Raw genomic sequence first — 16,005 nt, 5'->3', positions numbered from 1 at the left:
CATTCAGTACTGTTACTGTAACAAATGGAAAGTGCAATGTTCAGGGCCATACCATTTGTTACGTAATTGTACAGTATAGAGCCTACAATGCACTGTACTACAGTATACAATACTATACAGTAAAAGGGACAAAAATCAAAGGAGTAAACATGTGATCAATGTGCTTCTTCTTGTCTTTGGGCTGGGTCAGGGTCATTGACATCACAAGGAATATTTTCCCACCTTCAACAACCTGTTTGCTCTCTGAACTGGCTTATACTGGTTGTGTCACATCATTTAAAAACAAGTGAAATCAATTTTGAGTGGTTGTGTTTCGTCAATGACATGTTTTTTCTATTTGTATTTGATTGTTGCCATTTGTGTTTACCAGTATGGATGACATGTCCATTAGAGTGCAGAATGTGTTTTGAGAATGAGAATGTGTTTAGAGTTTTGCTGAAAAGTCTATGTGAGATTTGCAAATTGTGTTTTACCATGTGAAATGGTTTAAGGTATTGACAACAGACTGCACAATTAGCTACATGAGTTTAGGCAACTGATAACTTTGTTCAGCCAATGGGTTTTAGTGTTTTAGCAATTCAGAAAAACTGTAGTTGCCTTTCCAGTCATGTAAAAACTGCAAATGCATTTCAGAATCAGAATCAGAATTGTTTTTATCGCCATGTAAGTTAACACAAACATAGAATTTACTCTGGCAGGAAGGTGCATACAATAAACACATACAGATCTTACTTTTTCAAAAGTTGAAAAATCATACCTTAAATAGCTAATTAATATACTAAAGAGCTAAACAATGTAGACATAAAATAGATATAAATATAAATATTAAGGCATACATGTATAAACGTCCGTTTTGTAAGACATGATTTTCCTTGAAAATTCACCAAAAGGTCACCATCGGACTTGATGTTTTCATGGGGCAATGATTTACCATTTGAATTTCCCTTTATATTAATGTGATGTGGAGGCACTAAAATAGCCAATATATAAACCATATTGGTTCAATTCAAACCCAAAATGTTGGTCAGTTAAATACAACATTGGGGCATGTGAGAGCATCCAAATGCAGCACAGCCAACCATGGTGGAGACTATAGTGTCATATATGCAAGTACAACACAGAGGAAAGGACACAGACAAATCTAAAAAAAACATAAGGATTGCATTTGTCAATAAATCCGTATCTCAAATTTGAAATAATCCGAATTTTGGAGTATTCCTTTCCGTTTCATCCCTCTAAATATATCAATATTTTAGGATCTAATTGTTCTTGCCCAACACATATACAAGTTTAAGAATATAATAATTGAAACATAATTAAAATAATAAACAGCAACAAGCTCTTTAACCAAGGTAATTTTATCCCAGAGCCATAGAGTAGAAGTATATCTTTACATGGCTTCTGTGTTATATGACAACAAGCGCTATCTGTTCACAGCAATCCCCAAGTATGAACAAATGGTGATTGATTATACATGCGCTATATTGTAAATCAATGCATTTATTTACTACTAATTACCAAAAATCGCATTCTGTCTCTTTGTTTTAACCTAATCAAATGGCCCACCAAGAACATCCTGGAACTATTTGTGTCTACATAAACCACATGACGATCAAGAATTGAATTTGGACTTCCGTTGTATTGAGTGGCAGTTCTATGGGCGTTTGTGAAGCCCTCTGTGACATGCTTGCGTGTTAAAAGGGCTATACAAATACATTTGATTTGATTTTGACACAACTCTCTTTACATGGCTCTGGATCCAACCACAAAATCAATTAGCAATTCTGGCAAGATCTTTACAGCTGGCTAAATATTGGTACTGAAATTCCACACTAAATTTATTTCAGGTTCTGGTAGATGGTTTCTCACACCATCATTGATGTTAAACATTCAACATTATTATTAGGCCTACTAGTAAACATCATATACATAAAAGCTAAAAGAGCAACAGTAAACCCTCTTCAACTTGTTTTGAATGAATAAAGTTATATATGATCTCTTTCCATCTAAAAATGTTATACATGCATCAATTTATTGTATTATTATTTGTTCATTGCAACCCCCCCCCCCCTGAATATCGAAACATTTTGCTTTTGTTTTTTTGTTCTGAATATGCTATTGTTTTTTTGTTGTTTTTTTTTACACAAGAACCTGTCTCTGTATTTATGCAACAAATTCTAGATATTCGAATGAAGATTTAACTACACGTTCTTTGTGTTCATATGCATATTGCTGTTCCCTACTTTTTTTGTATATTGATATTGTTCATAAAGAAAAAACACAAAATAAATTGGGGGCGTAAACAATACACAACGTTTTTGGTGTACACCAATGAGGATTTTCAAGACTGTACTTTGGGAGGAGCCTTCCGAATGCAACCAATCGCATTTCGTATTTATCCTAAAAGGGTGGGGGCTTGGAGGAACACTTTTCAATTTCTTTGCAAGTCTCCCCACATGCGTGCACAGAACCGAAATGGCGGAGACTGCAGACAGGATGGAGGTAAGTCCAGTCATTACGTACGTAGAAGTATTTAACAAGCTTAATATTAACTAATTTTACTACGCTAGAAAAACCGTCCGCGTTTAACAATTTGTCTTATGATAAAATATTTATTTCAAATCACTAGGCACGAGGCATGAAAACTAAGTTGTTAAAACAACACGCACTAAGCTAACGTTAGCTTGGAAATGTAGCCTGCGATTTTAGCTAAAGCATCCATTTTAGCCTGGTTCAACACCACAACGCTCCCTCATTTGGTTTTATCACGTGTTACTCGATGGGCTAGGTAACGCGACCGTGTAATGTAAAATGCAGTACATTTTCCAATAGTTACGTGTGTATGCATACCTTTCTTGGATAGACATACATCTTTTCCTAGATAACCTCGCGCCAACTAGCCTCAACCTGACGAGCGTAGACCGCATGGAAACTGTCCAATTATACTTCATTCATGGGTTAATGCACACAGTGGTGGCTTGAAAGTGTACGTTTTCTCAGGTTTAATGCTGAGTCAGAGATATACTGCTACATCGTACTAAGATGGTTAATACCAACATTCATTTAAATCATTTTCAGCACCACTAGCAAGCTAGCTACCCAGGCTTTTGAGCTTACAGTAAAGCTAACTTGTTGGCCCGGAAATTCATTGAATGGCATTGGAGAACCAAGACTCACATTAGCTTGGTTGGTTAGCTAGCGGCTAGGTCAGCTTATTTTACAGCAAATTGACCCCTAGTAAACAATGCAGTTTGCGGCCGACGCAACCTCAACCTTAATAACGTATGTTAGTTTGGTAAATATTTATTTCAAACTCAGTTTGCCTGTTTCAAAGCAAACAATATTATTAAAGGCCTTGAACCACCATACTATTAGCTAGTTGCTACCACCATGTGCTCTTGTTCTTTGTGATGCTGACATTTTTGACGATCGTAATGAGACATTTTGACTAGGTTAACTAGTTGTCACTTGATGGCATGTTTCTTTAAGATTTTTTTATTTTAATTATCTTTAAATTTTTAATTATTTTCTACAACCTTTTCACCCCCTTATCTCTAAACCTCTGGCGTGTGTTTGAACGAATATTGCAGTTGTGCCTTAATGTTAATGAGTGTTAGTCGTGATTGTAACTGTAGTCTCTTATGATGAGATTTCTCAGGGGGAGACCTCTGCTAAGCCTGCAGCAGAAGACATGACATCAAAGGACTACTACTTTGACTCTTACGCTCACTTTGGCATCCATGAGGTAGGTTACACTTAACAGTTGCCATGGCATACTCATGTGAAGTGTAGTAGCATTGTCATGTTTCATTTTGACCATCTTGCCCCCCCTACGCAGGAGATGCTGAAGGATGAGGTACGAACCCTGACCTACCGGAACTCAATGTTTCATAACAAGCACCTGTTCAAGGACAAGGTGGTGCTGGATGTGGGCAGTGGGACGGGCATCCTCTGTATGTTTGCTGCTAAAGCTGGGGCCAAGAAGGTCATAGGGGTAAGACATGACAACCGTAACCCGTCCAGATGTTCATTAATATACTATTGAAACCAGACTTGAATGAGGTTCTGCAAAATGTTAATTTTCAAGGCTCTTAACCTTTCCTTTGATTGGCTGCAGATTGAGTGCAGCAGCATCTCTGACTATGCCGTGAAGATCGTCAAAGCCAACAAGCTGGACCACAGTAAGTTACTGCATTCAAAAGAGGTTTCTGACGGTTCAGAGTTTGACCTCTGTCAGCCAGAGCACTCAATATGCTGTAACTGAAACCCTCAACCCAAAACACTCCTTATTCAGATAATTGACCACAGAATAAACTACACCTGTCCTTCCTCTGTAGTTGTGACGATCATCAAGGGCAAAGTGGAGGAGGTGGACCTACCGGTGGAGGGAGTGGACATCATCATATCTGAATGGATGGGCTACTGCCTCTTCTACGAGTCCATGCTGAACACAGTCATTTACGCCAGGGACAAGTGGCTGGTATGTTTGTGTACTCGCGTAGAACCTGTGCATCCACCGACTCTTGTTTGGGTGTTGTTTTTTTTTTTTGGAGTACTATAAACAATTTCCCTGGTGTTTAAATCAGGGGTGATTCTAGGATCAGACCTTTAGGGGTGCTCGGTCTCCAATGAGAATGTGACATGAATACAGTGCCTTGGAAAGTGTTAAACCCCCATGCTAATTAATCCCTAATTTACTGGATAACAATTAATACATTTATGTATTGTGCAAAATATTGAATGAATGAGAACTAAGGATGTCCCTTCATGAACTACCAGCATCAAATGATGATAAACTATAATCATTTTTAAAAACATTAATATTTTTAGGGGTGCTTGATCAAGGGTGTAATATTGCCACTGTTTATGTACGGTTATTCTGACTCAGAAGTGGCCTCCCCATCACCTGGTTGCGCGTGGGATCCCACACAGCTGTTACCGAGTGTCAGACCTCTGAAATGTATGTATAATCTGTTATTCCCAAGTGTATTAACCCCTCTCTGTTGCACTTGGTCACAGAAACCTGATGGCCTGATCTTCCCGGACAGGGCCACCCTGTATGTCACAGCCATTGAGGACAGGCAGTACAAGGACTACAAAATTCACTGTGAGTGAAATACCCTCCAGTGCTGTAGTTGCCCGTTTGAAGCGGCCTAGCTGAAACCCCACTGTCTGTTCTTAGAGATGAACTAGATTGATAAAGGTGTGGGCCCTTGTAATGACTCTGTGCTTCTTGGTTCAGGGTGGGAGAATGTGTACGGCTTTGATATGTCCTGTATCAAGGAGGTGGCCATCAAGGAGCCCCTGGTAGATGTGGTGGACCCCAAACAGTTGGTTAGCAGTGCCTGTCTCATCAAGGTGGGTGGACTTGTACAGCTGGATTGGACTAAAAGCTAATGGAGCTGGTATCGTATTATGAAACAGTGGCTTTGAGAATTGATGTAATCGTTGTGCTTCACTGTCCTTTTCATGTGCAATGCCCTCTAGTACTACAAATATTGTAAGTTTCACTTGATGATTCCAGCCAAGTGACTTGTATGTTTCTACAGGAAGTGGACATCTACACGGTGAAGATAGATGACCTGTCCTTCACCTCACCCTTTTGCTTGCAAGTGAAGAGGAACGACTACATTCATGCGTTGGTCACCTACTTCAACATTGAATTCACTCGCTGCCACAAGAGGACAGGCTTCTCCACCAGTGAGGATTTAAAAAAAAAAAAAATTTCTGTAAAATCTTGTAGTCCTGCAAGAGGATTGTGGTAAATCATAGCCTAAACCACTGGTCTTATAAAAGCGTAGCTTGCCAACAACATGTTTGCTTCTTTGGGGTGTGAGTGCTAGTCTTCTGTCTGGTCAACACACCCTAAAGTTAAACGGAAACACTTCATTAAGTTTGGTTTAAAACAAGCCTGTTGGTCACCCCAGGTGTGGTGACTGTTTCCAGAAACTTGAGTGGTTCATAACACCCCTGTCTCTGCTCCCCAGGCCCAGAGTCTCCCTACACACATTGGAAGCAAACAGTGTTTTATCTGGATGACTACCTGACTGTGAAGACTGGAGAAGAGATTTTTGGCACTATCAACATGAAGCCTAACGTCAAGAACAATGTAAGTACCCCCTAAGTTTCTCAGGCCGTGCCATATGTCTTAACTATGTTGAGGTGTTGTTAATGAATGCTTGGAGTTTCCTGCTACTTTGCTGTAATGTTATTTCAATGGTTTCTCTTTCAGAGAGACCTGGATTTCACTGTTGATATCGACTTCAAGGGTCAACTTTGTGAGGTGTCCAAGACCTCAGAGTACAGAATGCGTTAGATTCCACCCCTCCCATGTGTAAGAAAGGGGGGAGTGCTGAAGGGAGATTGAGGGGTCAGAGTGTGTGTAGATCTTCATTCTCCAAATTGTTCAGAGTAGTCCAAAGCACCATTTTTAAAGATTCTGCTTTTTGTGTGATGTTTGCTGTTCAGATCTTAAGAGTTTTTAAAGACTTCAGAGATCCTCAAACTTAAGGGGCCAAAGTGGAATGATGTGGCGATTCATTGTGCAATAGTCTCTCAATTGTTTATTTTACATGTTTGTTCTGATGTCTTTACGTTGAGCGTCTACAACTTTGCTCACAACCTTGGCCTATGCTTATAATTGATAAATACACACCCTGACCCTTCTACCTGCCTGTACATAGTGTTACTGTTCAGTCACTTTGGCCTCTTGTACAGTCATGGATATTGTTGACAAAGTCCCAGTCCCTCCTTTTTCTTTGTTTTTTCTTAAGAAGCGCCTCCTGTGGCTGTCCTTACCTTGCCAGATAATGAGATTGTCTGCTGTGTGGACCTAGGGCAGCCATGGGTGTATCTCAAATTCCATATGAGGCGTTTGGGTCATTTCCCAGCACGCTCAAGCAGTTTTAATGATATAACCGATCAGGAAGCTGCCTGGAAACCCAACTTGACTATCCCTGTAGATTCCATGTCTCTGATTTAAATGTGATCTTGGACAGCCTGCCAGGTATGCGATGGAAATCTTGAATGTTTGTTAAGCATGGGGCTTATTCAACTATGGATGTGTTGTATCATTGTCTCTGGTTTTGTTAGTACCCAATCTTTATTATAACTGTCATTCATTAGAGCTCCAATTTAGAGCCCTCCCCATGAAAAAAGCAAGCATAGTTTTGAAATGAGGAGCTAAACCCAGTGCTGGATTGGAGTAAGAGGGAGGTGGATGGTTTGTTGGACTGTGTCCAGTTGTCCTGAGTGACTTATTTCTGAGTGAGAATAAGTCTGGACTCCTTGCTTATGATGAGGCATAAGTCCAAGCACCTGTCTAAGCCAAGTGCAGCACTTAACCTTGAAACAATTGTCAGAGGCTGATTCAAGGGTCTGGGGTGCTTGCTGGGATGATATTGATCACTGGGAGTATGCAGGGCAGAGTTGGGTCAGACTGGACTTTTGTTATAGGTTATTTTTGTCCTTGCTGCTTTTTAAATAAAATTATTAAACACAATTGAATTGTCACACTCCTTTAATGTGATGGATGGGCGTTTGATTAAACACTAATGCATAGTGCCTGTGATGCTGTTGTGGATTAAGATGTCAGTGAAAACAAATGTTCATTGTAGGTATTTAAAAAAATGGAGGGGGCAACGGACATTTACTCGTTTGTCATGCCGTATTATGCATACTGGCACTAGTGGAACGATGTGCTATGATTGGAGATGTTATTACTCCCCAACACCAGAGGGCAGCAACGACTATCTTTTTTTAAACTTGTGATCTGTATGTAGGCAGCAAGCCCTCGCCCCTCGGCTGGAAGCAACGGCCCCGGTGGATGTAGGTGGTATTGCATTTACGGTTCGGTTCCCGTGTCTTCCGGTCGTTTTTTTTCTAGTAACTCAAGTCAACATTAACAAAACTATCTCCCCCAATAATTTTTATTCGAACCTGGCTCATACTACTAACTTTCATAGCAAAAATCAGGAAAAATTATAAGTTTGAAACCAATCCGAAATGGGTAAACTATCACCCCATGTATTTGCCTGTCAAAAGTTGCCTGCAAATGCGCTTGCGGATACTAACAGGGCACGAGCACAAAAGTTCACATTGGCCGATAGCAGATTTACATGGAGCTGAATGAGGCATAGACTTATATTGAATGAGCACAGGGAGAAATGGCTTGAGTTGCCTGCTTTGTTGTAGCAAGTTTAGCAAATCGTTGTCACACATACATGAAATGTTGTTAATATAGTTTATTCCCGTAATTTTAAACAGATTTGATTTTTCGAAAAAACGTTCATGACATGATGGCGAATATATTATGTTAAGCGCGAGCATGTTGTTGACATGTCTGTCTGGACCAAAGACGAAGATTAATACTTTAACTGTTAACCACAATAGGAAATTATATATATATTTAAATAATATTAGTCTTGCCTTCAGAAGCTTTTGTTAAACACACCCATTATTCTTTTTTTTATCGTGTCATCAAGCCAGACTGCTTTTGTGGGACAATGAAGGTCCTCAGTGACTGTTGGAAACATCTTGTAGCCTATATGGTTCTATGAATATGCCCATTTCAAAGGCAAATGTTCAATAAAGTATAATTTAAACACTTCTCAAGCTTTTATTTATTACATTAACACGTCTTGTTAGATCACGTTATTATCCATTAATAGACGTTTGGTTTTCTAGGTTGAACATATAAAACACAGGTCACATTTCGACACTGATGTGAAATTGAAGGCAGTGTGAAATTCGAGGCATTTCGTTTGAATATAAAGTTGACCAAAGCTATTCGAGATCAGTCCTATTAGCGAATTTTGCAATTGTAGTCAAAAGACAAACTGCAGCAACCTATTTCTTGGTATTTGTTGTCGAAATTGCTAGCCATTGCTAGCCAAATTGATGAGCCTGCGTTGTTCCCAATGACACACACGACCTGCATGACCCACAAAGGTTGCGGCCAATGTTGAGTGAGTGAGTTGTCATGGTGATTACAGTTATTGGAGCTTTAGATTGGACACGCACCAATGAAAACTTGCTTGTATTGCGTCTAGGTCCGGATCTGCCTATGGAGTCACCTCTCCATAGACAGTAAAAGATACGCAGCAAGAAGACACACGAGTAGGCTTGCGCACATACTGCTGATTTGCTTATTTCCTATTTACTTGTTTGGTGGAGGCAATCCAGAATTACTGTTGGTGCAATTATAATCGGACCCCCCCCCCCTTAAAAAAAACTCTTCGGATCTGCACGATTCACACAAGTCACCCAAACTGACGTGAAAAAAGCGGGAGGCGCCGAAAAGAGCACCGTTTGCATCCCTGTGAACAAGTACTAGGGAGTGGCAAGGCTCTCCTTAAACTGGCTCTGATAGTCATTTGATGTGTATAGAAACTTATTTAGCATTCTACCTGGTATGCTATATTATACAGAAAACGTTAGCATGGCTAATAACTGTTAGCACAACATCATACTGTCCTTATTATAGCTTGCGGTTGCAATGAGCATACGGTCGGAACAGCACCTCTTTCCAGGTTCAGCTTCCTAGCAAATCCTGCTTGCAATTGTCCAAGGTTGTCAAAACTGTCTTGGGTGAAATGTTCAGAGCAAATGAATGATTGAGTGTCGAACTTCGCTGGCATCTTCTCATAAGACCACAGCAGGCATGCCTGTTGAATGTTTGGCTCCTTGGGAAGACTGTGAGTGTTAGCCTTCCCTGTACAGCCTGGAACACAGCATTTATGACCGTGGTCCATTTTCAATATCCTTGTTATAATTCAAAACGTTCTTCTTTGTAATTCCTTATAAGTAGCTTACACAGAGCAGCGCGCAACTAAACTAGTATTGGAGATAGACGCTACCTCGGGCTGGTCTGGATGTAAATTCGGGGCGTGACAAAGATACAGACAGGAGCCAAAAAGGGCGTCCCCGGTCCTACGTAGGACCGGTAGCTTTGTTGAAAAGCTAGCATTTTGCTGCTTTGCAGAGAAGTCCCTGCTAAAATATTAAATAATTAGGTGGATTCGTGCCAGATGTGCTATGTTGGTGTGCTACAAGTCAACAATACACCCTTTCACTGGATGGCTTGAAAACGACTTAAAAGTGTGTATATAATTCGTTTGCCGGTCAGATCGCTATGGAACGCTGAGTTAGTCAAAATTAAAACAATAAATAAATGGGTAAATTAATAGATAACTACATACATAAATAAATACGGCTATGAAATACTCTGAAAAAAAAAGATGGTAATAAATATATAAATATAACATTATATAATTATATAGCTGAATAGCTGATTTCTTTGACCAAAAAATCTATGCAATAAGGGACAAACTACAGACTAGGCCTGGAGGAGTGGCCATCAACACAGAATTTGACTCTATACCCAGCATGCTGCATGTTGAGGCTCTTACCCACTTTAACCCTATTTCTATGGAAGCGTTCATCGAGCTGGTAGATTCCTCGAAACCCATCAGCTGCCTTCTTGATCCCCTCCCTGCCAAACTTTGTAGGGAACTTCTCCCTATTATTGGACCTTCCATGCTTAGTATTATTAATGAATCTATTGTAACTGGACAAATCCCTGACAATTTCAAACAAGCTATTATTAAGCCCCTTCTTAAAAAACCAAACCTGGATCCAGGTTGTATTAGCAACTATAGGCCAATTTCAAATTTGCCATTTCTCTCCAAAATTTTTGAAAAAGCTGTGGCACAACAGCTAACTGAGCACCTCTCCTCAAATCAGCTTTATGAACCTCTCCAGTCTGGATTTCGTCTTCACCACAGCACTGAAACTGCATTAGCTAAGGTAGTCAATGATCTATTATTAGCCTCTGACGCGGGCTCTATCTCTGTTCTGGTTCTTCTAGACCTTAGTGCAGCATTTGACACTGTGGATCATGAGATTCTCCTGGAGCGTATGGAGAACTATGTTGGGATCTCTGGTACTTCACTTCAGTGGTTTAGATCGTATCTATCTGATAGATCACAATATGTCCACTATGATGGTTGCTCATCCAGGAGCACTACTGTAAAATACGGAGTACCACAGGGTTCAGTTCTAGGCCCTCTGTTATTTTCACTCTATATGTTGCCTTTAGGAAACATAATTAGAAGCTCTGGGGTAAATTTTCACTGTTATGCAGATAATGTAGACAAGCTTTGCCCATAATGTCTGTGTCGTCTCTGCCTTGTATGGGAATGATGGCGGTGACTTAGTAGCCTACGTGTGGGGACTTGATCTTTGATAGCTATGAGGTTGCGCTGAAGTTACCTTTATAAACATGGCTTTCGCTCGTGTGACGTAGAACTCGTATGCAAAGCTAACAATCACTGCCAACACTATGTCTTCCTAGGTGGTATGTTGGCTGTCACCGGTCTCGAAGTCGACAACTGTAGGCCAAGTGGCTGGCTATCCGGCTACCTAGCTGACAAAATAATAAAAGGACGACATCAGTGTGGCCATTTCAGCTAGAGCTAGCTACTGTAGAGCTAGAAGTGTTGTGCTGTATTGGCACATATGAACAGCCAAACCCGTTTTGTCACTGAATGGTCATTAAAACGAGTCCAGTGGTAGTGGTTTGATTTAATATTGAATAATTCCATAAACCTGTACCTAATATCTGGGTTTGGTTATAGTGTACCGTGTTGAATGGGTCTTGGTCTTGACACGTCTTTGTTAGTTGCAACTTTAAATTGCCAATAATAACAAAGCGTTAAGAAACTTGACTTCAATTTGAAGCAGTAGCCTACTGTAAATCCAAAGGTATGGGTAATGTCTGGAATGGTCTGGCTTCACTTCAGGTCTCGTCTCACTAAATGGTAATGCATGGCATAAGGCTAGATCGTTATAATCAGGTGCCTTATCGACCTAGTTATCCACATAATAGCAGAGCGATGTAGCGGTGGTGGCAGTGATTGTCTTCTTTGTTGCTAGCTGTGTTAGCTAACATTACCTGGCACTTATCACCCCCCACTACCTGTACATCTTGCACACGAACAGTGCTCGATAAGTCTCAAACTATTTAAGACTTCAATATCTATGTTCTGTAGAGCACTTATCCACCCAAGTACCTCTACAAAATCTACTATCTGTGCCAAAATAATATATCCTGACAAGCCATGCCGTTCGGCAGTGCGATTCCACTGTCACCCCCGTACAGGTAGCATCTGCTGCGTTGGTCTGACGATAACCACGCCCCTCTCGTTTGCATGTGAGATTTGAAATAAATACAGCACAGAAATAAATGTAGTGTGGAAATAAATGTGGCGTGGAAATACATGTGGAAATAAATGTGGCGTGTAAAAGTCCCATGAAATAAATAAATGTTGTCTAATGTTGGCTATATTTATATATTTATTGCCATCTTTTTTTATTTCAGAATGTATTCCATAGCCATATTTATTTATGTATTTATCTATTTATTTACCTATTTATTTATTGATTTAATTTTGACTAACTCGGCGTTCCATAGATCGCTGCCCTGTGCTCTGCTGCAATAAGCAAGTGTTACAGTAGCCTCAAACATGAGATGTTCTAACGATTTCACCGCAGGGCATATGCATTTGCTATACACCTTGTTTGAAACTTTATGTCTTCTAGAATTCAGTCGCGTGACAGTCAGTACATGCATTGAGATTCCCCCGCAAAACTGACCAGCTAACATTGTTAGCAGTAGAACCTTAGCTTCTTGTTTATCTAGCGTAGCCTACTTGAGGCTCTCGTTTTTACATCCGCCATAAACTGCAAATGTATGAGTGACAAATTACATAACTTGTGCTATAATAATAAATAATAACTTTTTCATCGAGGGTATTTGGTATGCAACGTGTTAAAAGATACATGATATAGGGTGTGCACTAAACTTCCCTCCTATCTAGTGGCAATTACAAAAGACTATTAAATAGTTTGATTGCTGCCTTGTTTCAAAAGCTTTACATTACATATAGATGAACTGCAACAGTTGTTTTGCCCACAGCCATGGGCGGCGCTAGGGAGGGGCTATAGCAGGTGCTTGAGCAACCCCAAGAAAGACCAAAGCACCCCCTAAAATCAGACATGAAAATCCCTCACCTTTCGACGAAATTCGCCGTTTTGAAACCAAAACAGGTGACCTACGTGAATCGTGTAGATGCGCGTTTAGGTGCGCGTGTCAGAAGGGAGCGCGAGTGCATGGAAATATTAACGCAAAGGGCCTTGCATCACCAGTGCAAACCACCATCAGAAGCTGAAAGCACCTGGCCTCGGTGAATGATGGTTTCAATCATTTTTATATTTTCTGGTATATCTAAGTTAAGTTACCCAGGAGCTCTGTTGACATAGATTTAGCTAATAATAGCTACAGCTTGATGAATTGAGTCATTGAACACAGCAGGAGAGAACGCAACGTTAGCCAGCTAGCTAAAGCTCCGGTGGAAAATTCCAAATAAACGAATTAAATGTGCCGCCTACACACAATAGCGACACTGACAGATCGAAAGCTAATTTGAGACAGTAAAGATGGAAAACCAGGCTAAGAAACGTAAACGTGATTACCTTCACTAGACAACGTTTTACAAATTGGACAATAAACGGTTTGTTTCAAGCTCCAAAAACTCGCTCAAATCATCCCAGAAAATTCGCGAGCATTAACCATGCAAGTCCCTAACGAGCATCACAATCAGGCACAGAATTTGCACGCATTAGCAGGGCCCTCGCTGTGGTGGCGTATACGGGACCGGTTCTGGTGAGCCGGTCTGGATCAAAGTCCAAGGCCTATTTTTACTCCCAGTCCGTCCTGCCGTTCTATCAATAAGCAGACCTGCCAACCTGTACGCAATTTGTGTAGCGGATACGCATTTTGACTTCAAAGTACGCAAAAAAAAAGACTTCAGAGTACGCTGGTACTTGTATTGGCTGTCAATCATGATGGAAGAGTAGACAAGTTACAGCATGTCCACCATCTCTTGTGGGGGTTATGCATTAAGCCATTTGTGGTGCCCTTAACTACATTGTGCCTCATATACTGTAAATGTTAGACCCAGTGACAGGCTGGCATCAAATGGCTGGCATAATACTTAATAAGGAGGCCATAATAATTTTTGACTCATGGCTTAAGTTACGTTTCTCCAGCTCTCCCCAGGTTGGCAAAAAAGTATCTCAAAATGCATCAGATTGATGCTTTAAAATATGGAATATTACAAATTTTCTTATGGGGGAGCATGCATCCGGACCCCCTTAGAGGGGTAACATCCTTATCACCTTTTTCACCCCTGACCCGTTTTCATGCCTGATATAGGCTCTTCCCCATGCTGTGTCAAGAGAAAGACCTTTAGAGGTGGCCATGCTTTCCCTGAAAGATGTTCGATTAGGTCAGTATAGGTTATAAGGTTAACATAGGATAATATGTGTATTATAGGTTTAGTATACTGTTTTGTTCATTGTTTTGTACATTTAGGAGGTTCGCATCACATTCGCCTCACATAACAAACAGATCGAGTTCCGAAGCTGTTGATTTGCCGTGCGTAAGCATTGCTTGTGAGTATTGTGTTTCATTTTAAGTTCATCCTAAAATATAAACGTATATCATACGTCAATTGTGTTTCTTCTAAGTCACTTTTCTGTACTTTTCTGTACGGATAAGCTGCATAGAGAAGCGGCCGCAGCTATAGCCCAGGCAGAAGCCTTAGAGGCAGCGGTGGAATTTGAAGGCGGAGGAGTCCCTTACAATAAAGACAATGAATCTTTATCTCAGAAAGATATCTCAGAACGCACGAGATAGTATGTTCAAGAAACAAGCTTTATCAACTCTACGCCTCCTGGTGGTGTCAAAGGCCCATCTTCACCACACACTAATGACAGCACTATTACATGGGTAACACCACATATTAATAAATCCAGTGTTTCCTATAGGATTTATTTTAGCAGTGGGGGCAGGTCTGTCTGAACACAAAGTGCTAACCCTATATTTCGGAGCAGGTTAATGTTATAGTCTAATAGGTAATGTAATATTGCACATATTTTCGTCTCTGTACTGAGGTGTGTGGTAAAGGCCAAGCAGCTAGATCATGTGCTAAGATCTGCTTAGTTAATGTGTATCTGCTAGGACAGCGAGGTAGAGCTGTAAAGATGTACACATGCTCGACGACCAGAGCAACTGCTAACTGGCCAAGTCGGACTTCTTTGGGTTGTTTGATATGCAGAGCCCCAGCATGCCATATTCACTCCGAACCTGTTCTGGACTCATAGATATGTCAGGGAGAGAAGCAGACGGGTTTCAAATAGAGCCATTGAATGGTGAAGTCAGTCTTTCTCTACCACCACTAATAGAGTGCAATCACATTCTCGACAACAGGATGGAAATACCCAGAGGTAGCTATTCATCACCAGCATCTAAAAGCCATAGCTAGTTGCATCCCAGAGCTCGATAAGAATGCCAAAATCCTAATAGGGAGAGACACTTCTAGAGTGCAGAAAGTAAGAGATCAGGGCCCGTTTTGGGCTAGTAATCTGAAGGTCGCCAGTTCGATTCCCGGCTGAGCCAAAATGACGTAGTGTCCTTGGGCAAGGCACTTCACCGTACTTGCCTCAGGGGAATGTCCCTGTACTTACTGTGAGTCGCTCTGGATAAGAGCGTCTGCATTCAGCTCCAGGTAAATCGGCTATCGGCCTTTGAGAAGACCGAAATGGCTTCCAAAGATGATGGTATCTGTGCAGCATTCTTAAGGAAAAGGGTTGTGTCATCTGCCAGCTGACTTATAACCAATGAACTTCCCAGTACATTCAATTGTTGAATATTGTAATTTTGCTTTATCCTAATTGCCAATAGTTCTGTAGCCATAATGAAGAGAAGAGGTGAGGCCGGGCATCCCTGCCTAATTCCCCTCCTCACCTCAAATCTTTTGATTTACCCAGTTCTAATAGTACTGAACTATTTATATCATCATACAACATTCCTATCACCTGAAAATGTTCACCAAAACCCACATGTTCCAATGCTTTTAAAATAAAATGATGTTCCACCCTGTC

General features: G+C 40.7%; 1 protein-coding gene across 2 annotated transcripts; it reads left to right on the top strand.

Annotated features, from left to right (window-relative positions):
* Positions 1-2,420: 2,420 nt before the first annotated feature.
* Positions 2,421-7,501, top strand: prmt1 (protein arginine methyltransferase 1). Of its 2 annotated transcripts, none has more exons than XM_084678102.1 (10): positions 2,421-2,502; positions 3,659-3,745; positions 3,839-3,994; positions 4,118-4,181; positions 4,338-4,480; positions 5,020-5,107; positions 5,243-5,358; positions 5,550-5,700; positions 5,988-6,109; positions 6,233-7,501. In XM_084678102.1, the coding sequence occupies exons 1-10, from the start codon at positions 2,476-2,478 to the stop codon at positions 6,314-6,316; spliced, it is 1,038 nt and encodes a 345-aa protein (XP_084534228.1). In that variant the 5' UTR covers positions 2,421-2,475; the 3' UTR covers positions 6,317-7,501. The 2 variants fall into 2 exon arrangements, with proteins under 2 accessions (XP_084534228.1, XP_084534227.1); XM_084678101.1 differs by having other exon boundaries at positions 2,441-2,502; positions 3,650-3,745; positions 6,233-6,456.
* The last annotated feature ends 8,504 nt before the right edge of the window (positions 7,502-16,005 follow it).

The sequence above is a fragment of the Hypomesus nipponensis genome, chromosome 17 (genome assembly GCF_054491055.1).
Source record: "Hypomesus nipponensis isolate SF chromosome 17, ASM5449105v1, whole genome shotgun sequence".
In the NCBI taxonomy this organism is placed as follows: Eukaryota; Metazoa; Chordata; class Actinopteri; order Osmeriformes; family Osmeridae; genus Hypomesus; species Hypomesus nipponensis.
The sequence above is the reverse complement of the archived record's forward strand: the minus strand, read 5'-3'. Positions and strand labels throughout refer to the sequence as shown.